This window comes from Equus caballus, chromosome 10, assembly GCF_041296265.1.
Source record: "Equus caballus isolate H_3958 breed thoroughbred chromosome 10, TB-T2T, whole genome shotgun sequence".
Lineage (NCBI taxonomy): Eukaryota > Metazoa > Chordata > Mammalia > Perissodactyla > Equidae > Equus > Equus caballus.
Genome location: NC_091693.1, coordinates 11,893,349 through 11,912,333, shown reverse-complemented (window position 1 = coordinate 11,912,333; position 18,985 = coordinate 11,893,349). Strand labels below are relative to the sequence as shown.

Here is an 18,985-nt window from a genome sequence, read left to right as displayed (position 1 = left end):
GGACAGTGACTGAGATGGGGTGAGGGGGGCAGGCCGAGAGAGACAGCAGGGAGAGGGAGAGGAAAACATGAGGACGAAGACAGAGTAGGAGGGGCGACTCCGACAGAGAAAGGCCTGGGGAAACGGGGTTACAGAGACAGTGGGAGACAGGAGCAGAAGCTCAAGGACTGAGATGGAGGGAGTAACAAGGAAGGAAAGTGAAAAGAGGCAGAGGCCCAGGAAAAGAGGGAAGGGGAAGAGAGAAAGAAGGTCTGAGAGAGGGGAGATGAAATGGGATGGGGAGACACTGATAGCCAGAAAGGGGCAGAGACAGAATGAAAAGAATGATGGAGAGGCGGGAGGAGAAGGGAGAAACGACAGTGGGGGCCAGGCAGCTGGAGGACAGGAGAGGGGCAGGGAGTCAGTTTGTCAGCTTTGGCAGGACACACAGACGTAGGGGGTGGGGGTGGCGGCCAGCAGGGCCCGGCCAGGGCCAGGATGGACAGGAGACGTGGGGTGGGGGCCGGATGCCCACGGAGGGGCTCTCCCTCCCTGACTCAGCCTCTCCGCCCACCCCAAGCCCAGAACTGGGGGCGGAGGGACAGGCGCCTCTCAGGCACCTCCAGGTCTCAGCTGCTCCTGCCGGGGGTGTGTCTCTCGCCACCCCTCTTGAACAGCTCCACCTCTCTCAGCTACAGACGCTCCTGTCTCCACCATCTGACTAACCCTAATTCTGACTCAATTGCTGTCTCTCATCACCTTTTTTTTTATTATATAACAAACTTACGTATGGCAAAGTATATCACAAACAAATTTAATGATCAAATGATAGACTGGTGAAAAAAATGTGCACCTTACCAAGGGCTGATCCCTGTGTTTTGAAAGAGCTCTTACAACCTGAGGGCATAAACACAAGGAGTACCTGAGAGACTGAGAGACAAACCTCCATTTCTCTCCTCTTCATGTGAGTCTGGCTGGATCACTTGCGGCCACCTCCGGGAGACGGGATGGCAATACCGAGAGCATGTCCTGCACAGGACCACTGTGATGGTTCAGGGATTCAGTACTGATCACGCATCATCACTGTAGCAATGATGATCACGTATCATTCGGTCCCGTCAGTGTGTAGGACAGTGCCTAGTGCAGGGAAGGAGCCCAAAGGCATCAGCTGCTAGCCTCCTCGACAGCTAACTCTCCTTCAGTCTTTCCATCTGAGCAGTCTGTCGGTGCACCTGCTCACTCCTGAGCAGCCCTGACGTCGGCCAGGCAGGCGAGTTGAGTCTCTAGGACTAGTGTGCTTCTAGACCTGCGTTTCCATCTCTGACGGCAGCACGGCCGGTAGTAAGTAACATCCTTCTGGGCTTCCCTTGACCCATCTATGAGATGGAGCTGAGTCCCTAGTCCAAGGCGTCAGGCACCTTGCTCAGGCCTGGCACAGACAGTACTGCTCAGTAACCGGACGTTTCCTTATTTAAGTCTCTCCGTCTGAACGTCCCTCGGCCTCCATCCAGCTTTCACTTTCTGTGTCTGGCTCTAATTCTGGTTGACCCAGAGGGCAGAGGTCAGGCCCGGGGGGTCAAGAGTTGTGGCCCCGGGAGGCCTCGGGGTCTTCTCCTCACTCTGGGCCGCATGCCCAAGGAGATGCTTTGAGGGTCTTTCAGGCTTAGCCATGGCACGATGCCACTATTCCAGCTCACAGGAGAGGTCCCTGGGCCCCACCTCTCTGACCCTTGGCCTTTGCCCTCCCCCTCCAGCAGCTGGCCCCTTCTTGTGTGTGTCTACCGGGGGAGTATGAGCTGGGTGTGGGGGCATGGGAAGGCGGGACGCCTGGGTTCCCACAGGCCGGTGGCTGAGTCACCAGGCGGCCATCTGGCTCCCATTAGCCTGGGGCGGCGGGGGGCTCCATGAGGCGGGCCCTGTGGCCGGCTGGGGGGAGGGATGCTGGGGCAGGCTGTGTGTGTGGGGGATGACTCAGGACCCATGATAACAGCCTGTGCGTATTTGGGGAGTGTAAACAGGAGAGGGAGAGGGAGGAAGTGAAGGAAGGGAAAACTGTGGCCGGGCAGAGGGGGGGGTGGGTGGGGGTGGATGGGAGAATCCCCCCTCCCCACCAAGCTGGCAGGCCCATGAACCCCAGTGCTGCCCCTGCCCACCTCTCAGAGGCCTGGGTCCCTAGGGGGAGGTGAGTGCTGGTGGCCACCCCTGGGGTCTCCCACCTGCCCACAGTGAGGCCACATTACTCAGCAGTCAGGGTTCTGCTGCCCACAACAGTCAGGTTGAGGGGACACTGAAACTCAAGAGAGATACAGGCTGAGAGACAGAGGGACAGAGACAGCGCAGAGGCCGAGAGACGGAAATGTAGGGCAGGGAGAACCACAGACCCAGAGAGTGAGGCCGAAGGAGAGATGGGAATGTAACCGAGACAAGGAGGCATGACAAGACGTCAGCAGAGAGGTGGAGGAAGACGGGGGCAGAGACCAGGGAGGGAGGCAGAGAGCCGCTCTGGGGCCAAGGGTCAGCCCCACCCTGAGTTGGGCACTGGGGTTACCTGGCCGGCTCCAGTTACGAGGCCCAGCTGGCCCCAGTCAAGGGCTGGACGTACATCCTGGACCAAGGCACAGAGAGGGGGAGAAAAAAAGAGAGAGGAAAAAGAGAGAGGGAGAGAGAGACAGAGAATGAGAAAGAAACAGAGGTAGGGTTCAGGAAAGAGAAGGAAAGCAGAGTGAGGAGGGAGGTAGGGAACTCAACACAGAGGGGAGGGGCTGTCTGAGATGGGACAGGATCCAGTGAGGCTTGTGGTGTGGGGTGGCTGCCCTGGTGCCCCCTGGAGAAAGTCACTGGGCCGGCCTGTCATCAGCTGCCTTGTTGGGGCGGTGCGGGTGGGTGGCCATCAGTCCCCGTCCAGCTCTGGGCTGGGCGCATCCTCAGGCTCCTCCTCATCGAAGTACCTCTCCTCTTCATCCCGAGCCACAATGTCCAGGTTGTCGAAGTCAGGGTTGTCATCCACGGTGCTGCAGGGGGAGGGGCTGTCAGGGGCTGGCTCTGCCTGGGGCCCCAGACAACCCCCTCTGCTTCTCACCCTTTGGAGGAGCTGGGGCCTAGGGACCCCTGAGGCCAAAGGCCCTATATTGGCAGCAGTAAGTTGGAGCTAACCCCTGGAAGGGGATGTTGGGTCTTGCAGGGCTTCAAACAAAAGCCAACATTTTCCAAATCAGAGATTTTACATAAAGACTTCGGTTTTTTCTTGAAAAGCTGGAAGACGTAGTGACACACGGGCCCACGTGCCCGAGGCAGTGGTTCTCAACAAGGAAGACTGTGACCCCCAGGGAACATTTGGTGATAACTGGAAACATTTTGATTGTCACAACTGGCATTTAATGGGTTGAAGCCAGGAATGCTGCTCAACATCCTGCCGCACACAGGACAATCGCCAACCCAAAAGGTCCATGGTGCCGAGACTGAGAAACCCTACCCTAGGGTGACAAGTGATCCTAAACTGAGGATCCCTGGCTCTGTTCCAAACCCTCCCACGGCTCCCATCACTCACTCTAGTGTAGGATGCCCTGCCCGATCGGCCCCACCACCTCTGAGGACACCTCCTGTCCCTCACCCCTTGCTCCAGCTACCCCAGCCACCTTGCTCTTCCTCCGTGCAACCTCAGGGCTCTTGCACCTGCTGTTCCCACTGCCAGGAATGCTTTTCCCCCAGATATTTATGTTGCTTACCCCTCACTTCCCGCAGGTCTGTGCTCAAATGTCACCTGCTCAGAGAGCCTCCTTGGTCACCTCACTCTGCCCCAGACCCTGCTTTATTTTTCCTCATGGCCCATCACCACTAGATCTAGATGCTTCTTTGCCTTTCTCACTAGAGTGGGACCCCCTCAGGGCAGGGGACCCTCTCTGTTCGTTTTGTTCCCTGCTTTGTCCCCAGAGCCTGGATACTCCCACATGTGGGTGCTCAGCACGTGGTGGCTGAATACAGATGAGGGACCTGTAGGGCTGTTGCCCAGTAGCTGTCCCCCAGAGAGGGGACAGGCTTCGGTCCCCACCACTCCCATTCCTCATGCCAGGCCCCATTTCCTCGTGGGCACCTGGCTTTAGGAAGGCAGTGGTGTACTTACTGAGGGCTCCCCATGGCCCAGGCACTCTGCTCACTGCTCTGTGTGGCAACTCAGGCTGAGGCTCCACCCCAGCTGGAAGTGATCAGCCAGACTGGCCTCCAGAGCCGGGGGTCGGGTCGGGGAGGGATGGGATTCCACATCAAGCCGGTGATGCTCATCCCCCATGCTGCCTGTGGCAGAGGCAATCATGACCCCCCTTCTACTGATGAGCCCCCGAGGGTCCCCTTGTTCTTATGTCCTCGGGGCTGGATTTGAAACAGGGCCCTCTGCTGCCACACCGGGTGTTCGGGACCACAAGGCGAGACTGCCTCAGTTGATAAACCCGTTTATCTTTGACTCTGACACCTCACTCTCCTATTCAAAGCAGGGGGCCCATGTGCCTCGCCCCTGGGTTAGAGTGGAGAAATTAACCACCAGCACTGCAGGGTCGCCCACCACGGGCCTCTGCACACTAGGCATTCACCCTGCCAGGGCTTACTTTCTGCAGCACGAGGAGGTCTGGGGTCCTGGGGAAGAATCTGGGGTACCTGGGGGCCACTTGGGAGGCTTGGGGGTGGTGGCATCCTACCAGGTCACCACCACTTACCGGATGGAAATGCTTCAATGTCTTATCAACACTGAGCTGAACGTCAGCCCTGCTCCTTCCCTTCCTCCCGGACGAGGGGACTGAGGCTTTGAGATGGACAAAGCTAGGTCCAGGGTCACCCACTGATCTTTGGTTGTTGTGAAATCCTTAGGCTGTCTGACTCCATGGCCCATGACCTGGAACTGTTCTGGGGCGTTCTAGCACCACCAAAGGTGGCCCTCCATGGAGGCGCTTTGGATCTGGCACGTAGCCGAGGGCTGTGCGGTGCTGCGTTGGGGGATGGGGAAGTGGGGACACAGGAGTACCTGTAATCAAAGTCCCCGTCCTTCCCGTCCAGGAAGCGCTGGTGCATCCGGCTGGTGAACTCTTCCCGCAGGATCAGCCTCTCTTCCGAGTCGGGGACCCAGGCCTCCGAATCTTTGCCGGGCCTCTGGTCTGTAGGGGGAGACACCCACGGTGGGGGGAGGAGTGTGAGGGGGGTTCTCAGGCAGGCGCTGAACACGTGCCCACAGAGAGCTGTCTCCTTTGTGCTGAGTGGAACACAACAGTGACCAGGATGCCCCAGTCTGTGCTCTCCCGGGGCACACATCAAATACGTAATGACTGTAGAACCAGGCTGTAGACTAGAGTTAGGACCGGACACCTGAAGGATGGTGAAGGGAAGGCATTCCTGGCAGAAGGAACAGCACGAGCAAAGGTCTGGAGGTGAGGGATCACTTGGGGCCTTTGACGAGTGGGGACAGAGATGCTGGTGAGGTCAGGAAGGGCCGGTCACACGGTGGGGGTAGGAGTGGGGTCAGGCCAGGCAGGGGAAGGACGTGATGTCTCCTCTTGTGGGTGTGGTCCAGCCTGGTGCCATGGAATGGAGACACACAGGGCCAGGGCTGTGGTGTCCGGACACTGGGGTCTCCCTGCTGCTGGCTCTCACCTTCCTCGTCACTGTCCTCCTCCTCCTCCTCCTCCTCCAAGCAGGCCTCCTCCTCCTCCTGCTGCTGGAGCAGCCGCTGCTGCAGCTCCCGCTCCTGGTAGGACTGGAGCAGCAGGTCGGAGAGCGGGCAGGCGGGTGTGCCGGGGGAGCCGGGCTTGGGCGGCTGGTGGGCTGGGGCACGGGCACTGAGCTCCTCCTGGGTTAGGTATTGCCCAATATACTGCTCGTACAGCAGTGGGGCCCGGAACCGCATCTGCTCGTCGCTGAAGTACTCGCCCCCTGCACAGACGGGGACAGGGCAGGCGCAGAGTCAGGGGCCTGCAGGTGAGGCAAAGGGCTGGGCATAGAGTGAGCGTGTCTGAGCAGAACTCTGTCCATGCATGTGTGTGATCATGCTGGTCCACAAGTGTAGGTGTGTGTGCACATTCAGGTGTACAGGAAAATAGGCACAGATGCCTGACATTGTGTGGCCACAAGGAGTCATGCATGTGTCTGAGCATGTGTGCATGACCAGGCCTGTTTCTGCACGTGTAGTCACGTATCCAAGCACAAGTGTGTATGCACAGTCAGCCCCGTGTACATCCTGGCCCTTGAGGCACTGGGGTCTGAGGACCCTGTACAACTGTGCCCGGGCAGGATTCACAAGCTGCTGCCCATCAGTCTGTGTGCACCAGCACACACCTATACGTCTTCCCGTGTGGTCAGCACACTGCCCATGGGGACCTGTGTCTCTGGGAGCCAGCGTGCAGGATGTGGCAGGCAGGTGCATTGCGCACAGGAGCCAGCGTTGTCAGTGGTGTGTGCCTGTTTGTTGAGCCGCGGTCTGGTTGGCAGTGTGCACACCTGGATACGCCTGCACCGCTGGGCATGTAATGTACATCCGTGTGGAGCTGGAATGTGTGTGCAGAGGATCAGGTAGGGCAGTGCGTCTGCCCAGCTGTGGGTGTCCCTGGTGGTCTTCTAGACCCCAGATCTCACCTCTCTTCAGACGCTCCTCTGCAGCCACCCCTCGGGTGGGCCTGGCTTCCCCACCACCCCCAAACCCGGGTCCTTTGCATCTCCCCTGGCTGCTTGTTCCTGGTCGCTCTGTCCCTCAGGCAACAGTCAAACCTGCCCTGGTCCCTCCCACCCACTGGTCCCAGCCCTGCCTTCAGAACCCAGGGCAAGAATCTGCCTGGAATCCTGGCCTCGGTAGCACCAAGCTCTGTGACCATTCCCGTCTTGCCCTCTATCTTAGCCTCTCTCTTACCCCCCATCACTCTGTTTATGGAGTTTCCCATCAGATTCTGTTTGTCTCCCTCCTTCTCCCTGTCTCTGACTGTCACCCCCCCGCCCCCAACCGGGACTCAGTTTTTCCTTCTCCTCCTCTGCCCGTCTCCACCCTGTCTCTCTTGCTTTCTCAGTTTCTGGCCCCCAACCCCACCTCATTCATTCATTCATCCTCCCTCCTGTCTTCATCTTTGCTCTCTGCCTGTCACTGTGTCCCACTTTTTCTGTAGCCCTCTCTCTATAGCCCGTGACTTCTCCCTGACCAGAATCTTAACTCTCTGCTTCATCTGCTCTCATCTTTTAACTTTAGTTCTGGTGTCTTTGGTCACAGAGACACTTGTAAATATGTCACAGTTAAAAAGGTATCGATGCTTCCCTTCATGGTTTTCACGTGTGTGTCTTGTTCAAGGCCTTGCATCCCCAGGGTCATAAACATGCTCCCTAGGTTTCTGTCAATGCCTTGTGTATGGTGTACGGTAGGAACTAGTCTTCCTGGGGGATAACCAGTTACCACAGTGCTGGGTGCTGTGTCCTTGGCTCACTGATCTGAAATGGCACTTCTGTCACCTATTAAATTCTGAACCTTCTCACTGCCTGTGCCATTCTCTACCTCTGGGTCCCTGTTTGTCTCTACCTATCTTGCCCCATCAGTTCATATTTCTGTCTCAGTCTCTCTGTATGTCCCTGTCTCAAAACTTATGTCCCAGGATCTCTGTCTGTGCTTCTGCTCTTGCATCCTTGTTTCTTCCTTCCTCTGCCGTGGTCTCCCTCCCGCCCAGCCCATTGCCCCCACACCTTGGATGAGCTCTCGCAGGGCAGCATAGCGCCGGTTACGCAGACGGGTGCGTAGAGTGCGGGGTCGGGCAGTGCCCTGCCGGGCCACCTCGGCACAGTAGAAGTCTGCTCGGTGGTCACCACGCAGGTGGCCAAAGCAGGCCAGGTGCTCCTCGCGGAGGCCCGTGCGGAAGCGCTCCAGGAACACCAGCGGCTTCTCATGGTACAGCTGGCCCAGGATGGCTACCTTCTCCCGCTCGGTCAGGTCAGGCTCACCCTGCTGCTGGCTGCACACGGGCAGGCGGCTGGCAGCCACGGCGCGCAGCATGGCATTCACCGCTGGGTTCTCGGCCCCAGGAGGATCATCGTCCAGGGTCCTGGGCATTCCCTCTGCTGCTTCCACCTTGTCCTGGGGTCTCGATGGGACCGACGTACAGCTCAGCTCTCCCCAGTGCCCAGGATTGGGCTCCGTGCAGTCTGTGGGGAGGGGGAGATCTGTTAGTCCAGGGGTGGGAGTGGGGGAAGAGAGGGCGGGTAGAAGGGACTGGGTGCTCACTCACTCACTCGTTTCACATTTACTGAGCACCCACTGTATTCTGGACACTGTTCTAGGCCCTAGAGATACCACAGTAAGCAGCAAGTTGACATTTAGGGGGAGACACAGACAATTAAAAACACAATCACTGAAAACATATAGTGTGTTGGGAAACATAGAGTGTGTGAGGTGGTTGTAGGAGCCTTGTAGAGCAATAAAGAGGGAAGGAGGAGGGGGCCAGCCCCATGGCCTAGTGGTTAAGTTTGGCAGGGTGGGCTTCAGCAGCCCAGGTTCAGTTCCTGGGCACAGACCTACGCCACTCAATGGCGGCCACACTGTGGCAGCAACCCACATACAAAATAGAGGCAGACTGACGGAGATGGTAGCTCAGGGACAATCTTCCTCAGTGGGAAAAAAAAAAGGGGGGGGAAGGAGGAGGGAATGGGGGGGTGCCTGCAATTTTAAATGGACTGTTAGAGAAGGCCTTGCCATAAAATGACATTTCAGTAAGACCCGAGGTGGTGAGGTGGTGAGGGACTGAGCCATGAGATTTCTGGAGGAAGAGATCCAGGCAAAGGAAACAGCCAGTGCAAAGGCCCTGAGGTAGGACTGTGCCTGGTCTGTTTCCTTGGTCCCTTACCACCTCATTCATTGATTCACTCAATACTTTGCCTTTCCACTTGTTCACAAAATCATTAATACATTCACTAACTTGTCACTCACTCATTCTCTCCTATTCATTTACACATCCCTCCAGCCACTCTTCAGCATCTCTAAATCTAAACAAGGCACCGAGCTCGGCAATGCTAAAGGTCCATGGGAGGGATGCAATCCAGCTCTTGCCCTCAGGGAGCACCCAGTCTGACAGGGGAGACAGGCCAGGTCAAAGACAATACAGGCACTGGTAACAGGAAAGCTGAGCACCAGGCAAACCCTGTGAAAGCTGTTTCTCAAAAGTGGTGGGGAGAGGAGCAAGGCTGCAGCAAGCAGGGAGTAAGTGAAAACAGATGGTACAGACACTTCTTAGGTAGCTTGGCTGGGACGGAGAAGAGAAAGGGGTGATGGTTACAGGTGCAATGGGTTTCAGGGAGGGTTTTAAGCACTGAGGCAAGAGAAGACTGAGCTGGACTGGTGCAGGAGGTGATAGGAGGGCGTGGTTAGAAAGATGCTCGGGAGGCCGAGTAGACAAGCCATGGGGCGGAAGGCCTGGGAGGTGAGGGGGGCATCCAGTTAAGTCAAACTGTCCCTAAGACAGAGACATGGATGAGGAACAGGTTTAGGGGAAGATGCTGAGGCCAGTTTGTGACACGGAATGTAGGACGGGCCCAGGGGACATGTGAGGAGAGGCATCTAAGAAACTGCTGGTACATGGGACTAGAGACTTCTCAAGAGAGAAGTGCTGGGCTGGGAACAGAGTTGTGGGAGTCGTCTGAGCCAAGACAAGAGCTAAAGCGGAAGAAAATGAGAAGTTTTGGGGAGGGCAGGGAGGGAGTATGTGAGAGATGAGCAGAGAAGACAGGCTAGGAAAGAGCCCTGATTGGATGGGGAGAAGACACTCTTGTGAGGGAAGCTGTGAGATGCTAAATAATGCCCCCCCTCCAAAGACAGCTACGTTTTAATTCCTGGAACCTGTGAATATTACCATATATGGCCAAAAAAAAAAAGGGGTCTTTGCAGATGTGATTAAGGATCTCGAGATGGGGAGATTATTTTGGATTATGCTGGTGGGCCCTAAATGTCATCACAAGTGTCCTATAAGAGAGAGCTTGAGGGAGATTTGAGACACACAGAGAAGAAGGCATTGTGAAGAGGGATGGAAGCAGAGATTGGCATGATGGGGCCAGAAGTCAAGGAATGCCAGAAGCCACCAGCAGCTGGAAGAAGCAAGGAATGCGTTCTCTCCCAGAGCTTCTGAGGAGGCCCTCCCCGGTCCTGCCTTGATTTCAGCCTAGTCATACTGAGTTCCGGGTTCTGGCCTCCAGAACTGGGAGAGAATAAATTTCTGTTTCTTTTAAGCCGGCTAGTTTGCAGTAATTTGCTACAGCAGCCACAGGAAGCTAACCGAGGCCGAGCAGGAGGAGCCTGAGACAGGAAGGAAATCAGAAAGAGCGGTGTCACAAAAACCATGGGAAAACTTTCAAGAAGGATGGAGGGGTCAATAGCATTGAATTTTCCAAGTAGCCAATAAAAGTCCTAGGATATTTTTAATTGTGTGATATGGGCGGAATGGGATTTTGTCTATGTCCGATGAGATTCTTTCACGTTTAGATGCAAATACTTCTCAGACTATAAAGATTATTAGTATTACTGCAGTGAGTGAGATGAAAGAAGAAGAAAAAGTAAGAGAAAACAGGAATGGGGTGACTCAGTTTAACTACACAGGGAGATCATTGGGACTCCAGTCAGAGCAGCTTCGGAAGGTAAAAGTCACCTGCAGCAGGTGGCAGGTGAGGAGATGGCGACAAGTGTGGAGGACTCTTCGGAGAAGGTAGACAGTATCTTGTAGGCAGCATGGGATTAAACGACAGATTATTTTAGGTTAAAACTTTTTTTTTTTTAAATTATGGAAAACGTCAAACATGCACAAAAGTAGAGAGTATATAGTAACCCCCCATCCCCACCCCAATACCCAATATATCCATCATCCAGCTTTAACAATTACCAATTCTTGGCCAGTGATGTTTCAACCAACTTCCCAACCACAGCTCACCCTACATGGGATTACTCTGAAGCAGCGGGACGAATTTTAAGACGAGCAAAACGAAAGCATTTTAGATATTGATGGGAAGGCATGAGAAGAAATAAGGAGATTGAATACGCAAAGGAGAGAGATGGGGGAACACAGAAATGGATTAAAGACCCTGAGGGGGCCGATGGGACTGTGGACTTTGGGGAAGGAGAATTAGAATGGAAACGGGGAGCCGTTAATCTGGGATCAGCAGAGTTTGCAGGGGACAGGAGGAGGAGGGGTGGCCTGGGGCAGGGGAAGGGTCAGTTTGACACAGGCAAGCAGGTAACCTGAGAAGCGGGGTTGGCTCGGACAACGGGAGAGGTAGCCTGGGAAGGGGGAGAGGATTGTGTTAACCTGAGGGTTAGCCCGGAAGAAACTCGGTTAGCATTGGACAGGGAAAGGGCTGACTGGAACCTGGAAGAGGTTAATTTCGGGGGAGGGGACGGGGTAAAGGAGGTCAGCTCGCAACAAGAGAGGGTTTAATCTGGACAAAGAGGTGAAAGGGACAGGTAAAGCCGAGGGCAGGTGTCCCCCAGAAGAGTCCTTCTTCGCGCTCAGGGGAATCATTTTCCAGCGACACACCAGCCGCACCCTCCCGCCGCCTCTGCGTGGTCAGGACCTCACCTTCATCTGGTTCTCGTGCCGCCGCCGCAGCAGCAGCCACGGCCTCCATCGTTATGCTCTACGACTTGTTAACCGCCGCGGCGAGCTCCGCACCTCTACCCAGAGCCCACGTCCTCAGCAGACACTTCCGGCAGAGCACACTCCCGGGGCCGGGTGCTCCGCCGCGCTCGGAACCAAAGTTCCGGGCTAAAGGCGGACCTCCCTTTGCGCATGCGTACTTCCCTCGGGTCCGGCCTGTCGCAGCCAGGAAGGAAAAGGACTCCGGGGTCAGAGGGGCATTGCTGCCGTCTCCGTCTGAACTGCTACAAAATTGGAATACTGGAGGGATCTGAACCATTGTTCAACTTCTTCACTGCTGTGACTCCAGAGCCCGGTATGGTTAACTTTGGGATGGATGGTTGAATGACCACCCTCCACGGCCTCTGAGAGTTTGTGCTTTGGTTTGTAATTCAATCTCCTTATTTCTTCATCTCAAAGAATATTTAGGAAGCCTTGTCTCCTGCTTCTGTCATCATACCCAGTCCTTGGCTAGCATGAGATGGGTGGTGAGATCAGAGATAGAACTTCCCACTTTGTGTTCCCAGGAACTGGAGAGTCTGCACACTCGGAGGAAGACGATCCTGGTCCTGATTTGCCCTAGGTGATGGGGGACTCACGTTCAGATGTGTGTTATCAACAGAGTAAGTGAACGTCACCAGTGACTACCCTAAGTGGCCAGGGCTCTGATGGACCCAGGGGCTGCCTGCCCCAGCCTGAGTCATGGAAGGCTTCTTTCTGGGAGGAGGGGGCGCCCAAGCTGAACCTGAAGGATGAGCAGGAATTAGGATAAGAGGAAGGGAGGGTAGGGAAGGGTCTCAGGCAGGAGGATGGGTGAGGCAAAGCCCAGGAGAGGAGGGCAGGCATGGATAGTTCTGGTTTCTCCAAGGACTTCAGTAAGGTCAGAGAATTGGAAAGTTCTAACCTGAAGGCCAGAGGATTTGAGAAACTTGCAAATATGCAAACTTCCATGTACGTGTGCATTTTCCAAGGCATTTATAGACTCTAAAATGAATCTTTGATTCCCCCAGAATGAACCACTGATCTGGAGTTCAAGTGGGGAGCAGCAAAAGACGAAGCCAGTGAGGTCACCAGGGGCTAGGCATGTGGGGCCTCATAAGCTGTATTAAGTAGCTTGAGCTCCTTTATTCCTAGGGGAGCGGGCAGGGGGGCATCAGGCTAAGGGACTGGAGCTAAGGGAGATCTGTGAGGAGGCTGGTGCAGTAATCCAGACACTGTGGCCTGGAGCAGAGAAATAACTTCCCGTTTGCATTCCCAGGATAAGGGATCTGGAAGAAAGTGGCTCATTGTCACACTGGATAGGTGGGGGCTACACTTAGATTACCAAGAGAGGCCAGCAGAGGGCGCCGTCGCCCAACACATGGACCTGCAGGCAAGGGGCCTTCCCAGAAGAGGACCAGAGGGCCTCCCCCAGCAAGGAGAGGGAGGCACTCCAGGGTGCCTTTTAGCTCAACTAGCCACCAACCCTGGCTCCATCTCATGTTCAGACGCCCCACCCTTGACCTCAAAACTAGTTGACCTTCCTCCTCCCTTTTATTGTAGCTTGTGTTCCCTCAAGGCTCTGAGATACTTCCAGTGACAAGAAGGGATGGCACCGAACTGGCCACTCCTATCCCCCAGCACTGTCCCTCACGAGGGGCCAGAACAGCATGTCTGGAGGGGATGAAGAAATGACTCAAGTTGCTAGGGAAGGAGAATGGTAGGAGGATGTAATGAGTCTTTTATTCTGGCTCACTTCTATTTTTAAAAATTTCCCTTCTCCAGGAAGCCCTCAGCGCACCACACCCACCACCCCAGGCTCTCACAGCTGACCACTTGATGCTTGCACTATTTGACAAAAGGTGTCATCTTTGGACTGGGAGCCCCATGGGGGCAGGATCCAGTACTGCCTTGGCCATGCTGTCACCAGCATGGTCCAGAAGTGGTGAGGAGCAGAGGAAGTACCTACCACCTATTCGCTGGATAAAGAAGCTTCTGGAATCCCTGCTATCCTGGACCCAGGAGTGTAGACAGGAACTGTCCTAAGTCCAGCACACAGGCCAGGCCTGAGGTGGATGGGCAGTCACACCCAGTGATGACCCCCAACAGTCCAGCCTTGGTCTCCACTCCATTGGCCCTGCCTCACATTCCACCTAGGGACCTGTTCCATGCCTTCTACTCACAAATTCCTGAAGGGATTTGGGACTGTGAGTGGACTGAAAGGGGCAGGGACCAGAGAACCACTTTAAAAATGAACTTTGTTGTTAGTGCCGTTGTGTCAATTCCAGCTCCCAGCGACTCTGTGTACAGCAGAGTGGAACCCTGCCCGGTCTTTTTGTACCACCCTCTCACCTTCCAGCCCTCTATCAAATAATGCTCTGCTGCTATTCATAGGGATTTCAGGGCCAGTATTTTCAGAAGTGGGCGGCCAAGTCCTTCTTCCTAGTCTGTCTAGTCTGTAAGCTCTGCTGAAACCTGTCCACTGTGGGTGACTCTGCTGGTATTTAAAACACTAGAGACATGGCTTTAAATATTGTGGCAACATGCAGCCACCACGGTATGACAAGGACAGACGGGTGGTGAGGTTCCCTGACTGTGCAATGAACCTAGGCTATGGTGGTGAGAGCACCGAATCTTAACTACTAGACCAGCAAAAGATGAACTAGTGGATTTTAAACTGAGGGCCCCAAGTTTAAGGGGGCCATCCCCAGCACCAAAAATGGGGCCAGGCACACCAATCCCTCAATAAGTGTTTAATGAATGAATAATGTCCCCTTGAGAAGGCCCGCAACCCCAATTAAAGGCCAACTGCAGTAACACTTTAGGGTTTCAACCCTGCTTCCTTCCCGCTAGGAGGTGCCATGTGATTTATTGAAAGAAAACAAAACAAAACAGGGCAAACACATTTCTTAATAAGTGCAGTTTGTTAAAATCCTGTTAAAACATATGGGTCAAGGGGAAGTGAAAATAATCAGGGGATCACTGTAGGAAAAACCTTTAGGTCTGGCACCTGGGAGACCTCTGGAGAGCTGACAGTGGGAGAAACTTCATGTTCTGAAGGGAAGGAGCTCTTCCCCCGACCTCCCCTTCTTCCCTCTCACCCGCTTAATCCCACCAGAAACTACCAAGACGCCTGGAATAAAAGGTTTCAAGTTCAATAATCACACTCTCTCCAAATACAAAAAGCAGTTACAATTCAACTCAACACAGAAGCTTGTGTGCAAAGTTACGGGAAACTGAGACATCGTATAAAAAGTTAGGTTAAAGATGATTCTGTGGTTTTGTTTTGAGGGTGTGGCTCTTCCTCGGTCACCTGAACTCAGCAAAGAAATGGTTATCCTGATGAAATACCAACAGCCGACCCACAGTAAAAACGGACAAATTCTAAAAATTAAAAAAAAAAAAAAAAGCATAATTACCAAAAAAATATCTGCCACTGCTTCCTCCCTCTGCATTTTGCTTTTTAAACTTTTTTTTTTTTAAGTTTTTGATTTTTTTTTAATCCTGAAAAGTAGACAGTAAAACAGCTCCTGGAAGAATTTACAACCAACTGCATGAAGGTCTGGGAAGCTGAGGGGCTGGAGCAGGGCTGGGACGAGTAGACAGGAAAGGGTCCTCCCCTCAGCCACTGTAGCCTCACTGTATGACAGAGGGAGAGGAGGGGTCTTTAGTCAAAAAGGAGGAAGAGGAGGAGGAGAAGGGCGGTGGGGGGACAAACAGAAAATAAAAAAGGTCATTGTTGCCTGTTTGAATTCAGAGAAAAATGCCTGGCCCTGTGTGGGAGGAGAAGCCCCTCAGAGGGGAGGCAGTGGGCTGGAGGGAGGCAGCCCTGGGGTGACCCGTCCCCCAGCACCACGGGACCCGGTGGGGGTAGACGAGGGGGCCGAGGTGGGCGCTGGTGGAGGAAGCCGGCAGGGGCCTCCAGGGCACACTGGCTACTGTGTGCTTGTGCCCCCCTGTGTGTTCCCGGAGTAGCTCCCATAGTCGTAGTTCCCGTAGTATGGCGGCCACTGGCCCTGGTTCTGATAGTACTGGTTCCACTGCTGGGCATACTGGGGAGAGAGAAACCAAGAGCTCCAGGTTGTCTTTCATCCAAATCCACATTTGGCTCCTCCCCTGATCCCACTCTTGCCCAGGGTAGAGATGGGTGCAGTGACAACAGCCGACAGACTGGCCCAATAGAGAAATCAAGGTACCCCGGGAGGACAAGTGACTGACCTGATGCCACATGGGTGGGCAGTTAGGGACTGAAACCCAGGTCTCCTGGCTTGCCAACCTAATGCCCTTTCAGGTACAGCTAGAGACCATATTCAAAATACTTAATAATAGGTCTGGCAGCCTAATACTAACCAATCAGAATGGACACTGGCCGTGGTGCTGAAGGAGGATTTGGAGGCCCCTGCTGTGCCCTTTGCTTGCTGCACTGGAGACGGGCTAGGATACCAGTTACTTAGCAGCCAGTGCACAAACGTTCATCAAATGGAATGGCTATGCCAGAGGAATGCTAGCCTGAGGCCAGCAGGCTGCCTATTTTTTTAGGCATAAAAAGAAGCTCAAGTCTGGGAATACACATCCATGCAGGGCCCCTGGAAGTCTCTCCACGCCAATGCCCACCCCCACCATGGGGCACCTACCTGCTGATACTGGTTATAGCTGGGCTGCGGATAGGTCTGTGCAGTAGGGGGCGGTGGTGGGGTGTAGGGGGCCGGGTTGTAGCCACCATAGCTCCCATAGTTGTAGGCAGGTGGTGGTGGAGGTGGAGGTGGTGGGGCTGTGTAGCCCTGGCCGTAACCTCCCTGGTTGTAGGGTGGCTGGCTGTAACTCGGCTGGAAAGAAGGGGAAAAACCAGGGCTCTGTGAAATAGCCAGCTCAGCGGGGATGGAGGAAGGGACTTTAAGAGCAGTAGGCCTACAAAGGAAATTCCCTGGTGGAGGGTGTTACAGGGCTGAGGAGGAAGTGCGTCAGCTCTGACGTGGAGGACAGGCTAAGATGTGTCCTAGACTCTAACCCCAGCTCTGGGACCCTGGGGGAGCAAGGCGCACAGCACCTCTTGAAATACCAGCTGCTTTTTCTTTTTTCCTGTAAAATGAGAATTACAACAGAACTATCCCTTCAGATTGCCTTGTGGATTCATTAAGCTGTGTGCACAAACCACTGGGCACTCAATAAGTGGTAGCAGTTGTTAGGGGAAGAGCTGCTGAGAAAACAGTAGTGGCAATTTCCTAAGCACTTTCCATGTCCACGCTGCATCATTATCTCATCTAATCCCCCAACAACTCTGTGAGGTAGTCCCCTTAGCCTCACTTTACAGAGAAGGAAGCTTAGACTCAGGGAGGTGAAATCACTGGGCCCAAGTCACACGACTAAGTGGCAAAGCTGGGACTCAACCCCAGGTCCCCCTAGTTCCAAAGCCTTGCCCACAAAACTGTAATGCCACCCGTCCCTCATGACAAACCTCAGAAGTGAGTTCTACCAACAACTCTAGCACTTTATGAGGAAAATGAGGTCCAGAGAGGTGAAGCTGTTTGCCCATGGTCACAAAACCAGAACATCGTGGGGCTGGGGTTTGAACGTGTGCTTGCCCAATTCCTGTTCTAGGAAATATTCTGGTTATACCAGGACTGGGAACCATTCACCTCTGTCTCCTGGCAGCTGTTCCCAGGCCTGGCACGTGGAAGGTGCTCAGGAAATGGCTGTGCAATAAATGGAGACTGCTCTGGTCAACAGGGGCCTGTGCATACCAGAACCTGAGCACTGGGTTCTGAGAACTGGAACTGAGCCTGGATTCACTCTGGAGTGAAGCTCTTGGGGCAGAGGGCAAGTCCTCAAGGACCTTAGGGGCTGTCTCCACATCCTGAAGACAAGCAGGCCTGCCCCTTCCAGCCTGGGCAAGGGGTAACTCCAATCGACTGCTGTTTTTGGGGATTCAGTGAGGCCAGTGACAGAGCCAAGAGAAATGTACTTGCTGAAAGGGACCAATGCTGACAGTCCACCCCCTCTGAGGAAGGTGGGAGAACAGGTAGGCTCCTGATTTACTCTGGGTGTGGAAGGGATCTGGGACTAAGGTCTGTCCCAGTCAAAAACACTGCCAGGGAGAAAGACGGGCAGGGGTGGAGGTAAGAGTGGCGACCTGTAGCCGGAGCGTGTGCTGGTGATTTCCCTGGCCTCACTGGCGCACACTCTCACCTGTGGAGGGCTGTAGCTGCTGACGGTGGGGGTGCTGGTATTGGCGCTCGAGCCAGGGATGTTGCTGTTCTTGTTGTAGCTGCTGGCCCCTGGAGGGTTCCGAGCAGGGCTGTAGCTGGGCGGCGGTGGTGGCTGCTGTGGTGGTGGCTGTGGTGGCGGTGGCTGCTGTGGTGGTGGCTGTTGCTGGGGAGGCCGGTTGTAGCTGCCTCGGTTGTTAGAGTTGTTGTTATCCCGGCTGTTATTACCCCAGCGGTTCTGGTTGTAGCCACCACCTCCACTGCGGTTGAAACCTGTGTTGGAGCAACCAGAAAAGAGGCCTTGTCCCTCTCAACCTGGGACCCTCAGGAGCTGGGCTGTTTTGGTGACTGCTGTGGCCTCAGCATGGCCAGGGACAGAGCAGCAGCTCAGTTTAAGTGAATAAATAAAGCACCCGCTCTGGGCTTCCCCAAACCCCTGGGCGTTCCACGTGCAACCCTGATAATACTCGGTCATCACTGTCTGCTGACAGGTTTGCCTTGCTCACTGGACTGAGAGGCCAGGATCAGGGCTGCCTTGGTTTCTACTGTGTCCCCAGCATCTCCACAGCTGTGAAACAAACTGGAAGAGATGTTGGGGAAGAGGAATGCTAAGCCCTGGGGCAGTCCTCTTCAGGCTTGGCCAAATGGGCCAGCCTCTCCTGAGCTCTTATGCAGCTGTTTCTTTGGCTCAGAACGATTCCCTCTTCCCCTGGCCAATGGATCTTAGCTGAGACATCAGCGTCTCAGAAGGCCTTTCCTGAGCCCTGCTCCCCATAGGCTGGATCAGGTGTCATCTGAGCTCATAGTACCCCTGGGCTTTCCCACTAAGCCCAGAATCCATCTGGACTGTCACTACAGGAGGTGTGTTTGTGTGGGTCATGGCTGTGTCCCCAGAACTGTCTAGCACAAGACTGAAACAGAGTAGGGCATGCTTGTTAAATCATGATCATACACTACTTCAGAGACAGCAGAACTTAGTGACTAAGAACTTGGGACACTTGATCTCAGCTCTGGATTTAACTGGGTAAATCGTGGGCAAATCAACTTCTCTAAACCTGTTTCTCCATTTGTTTTCAAACCAAAACAGTCCCAATGTTTGTCTTGCACCAGGTCCTGAGCTGGGATCCAGGACTTGCAGTAAGCTTGGTCTGGCCTCTCTTCTCAAGGAGCACAAGGTAAGATGTAGGTGAAGATTCACAA

General features: G+C 54.4%; 2 protein-coding genes and 1 long non-coding RNA gene across 8 annotated transcripts in view; 1 reads left to right on the top strand and 2 right to left on the bottom strand.

The window, feature by feature from the left end:
- Positions 1–777: 777 nt before the first annotated feature.
- CCDC97 (coiled-coil domain containing 97) lies at positions 778–11,685 on the bottom strand. Its single transcript, XM_001500237.7, has 5 exons — positions 11,547–11,685; positions 7,678–8,133; positions 5,614–5,892; positions 4,991–5,120; positions 778–2,990 (listed from the first exon to the last, which is right to left on the bottom strand). The coding sequence occupies exons 1-5, from the start codon at positions 11,593–11,595 to the stop codon at positions 2,870–2,872; spliced, it is 1,035 nt and encodes a 344-aa protein (XP_001500287.3). The 5' UTR covers positions 11,596–11,685; the 3' UTR covers positions 778–2,869.
- A 31-nt stretch (positions 11,686–11,716) lies between these two features.
- Positions 11,717–15,375, top strand: LOC102150032 (uncharacterized). Its single transcript, XR_287813.4, has 3 exons — positions 11,717–11,919; positions 12,131–12,226; positions 13,368–15,375. It is a non-coding gene; the product is annotated as an uncharacterized lncRNA (long non-coding RNA).
- Positions 14,722–18,985, bottom strand: part of HNRNPUL1 (heterogeneous nuclear ribonucleoprotein U like 1) — a 35,445-nt gene continuing 31,181 nt past the window's right edge. For all 6 annotated transcript variants that reach the window (XM_005596260.4, XM_023649787.2, XM_005596258.4 and 3 more), the window contains exons 13-15: positions 17,769–18,058; positions 16,217–16,408; positions 14,722–15,634 (exon numbers count right to left, since the gene is read on the bottom strand). In XM_005596260.4, coding sequence (XP_005596317.1) covers positions 15,518–15,634; positions 16,217–16,408; positions 17,769–18,058 — 599 coding nt within the window. In that variant the 3' untranslated portion in view covers positions 14,722–15,517. The remainder of the gene's footprint in view (positions 15,635–16,216; positions 16,409–17,768; positions 18,059–18,985) is intronic.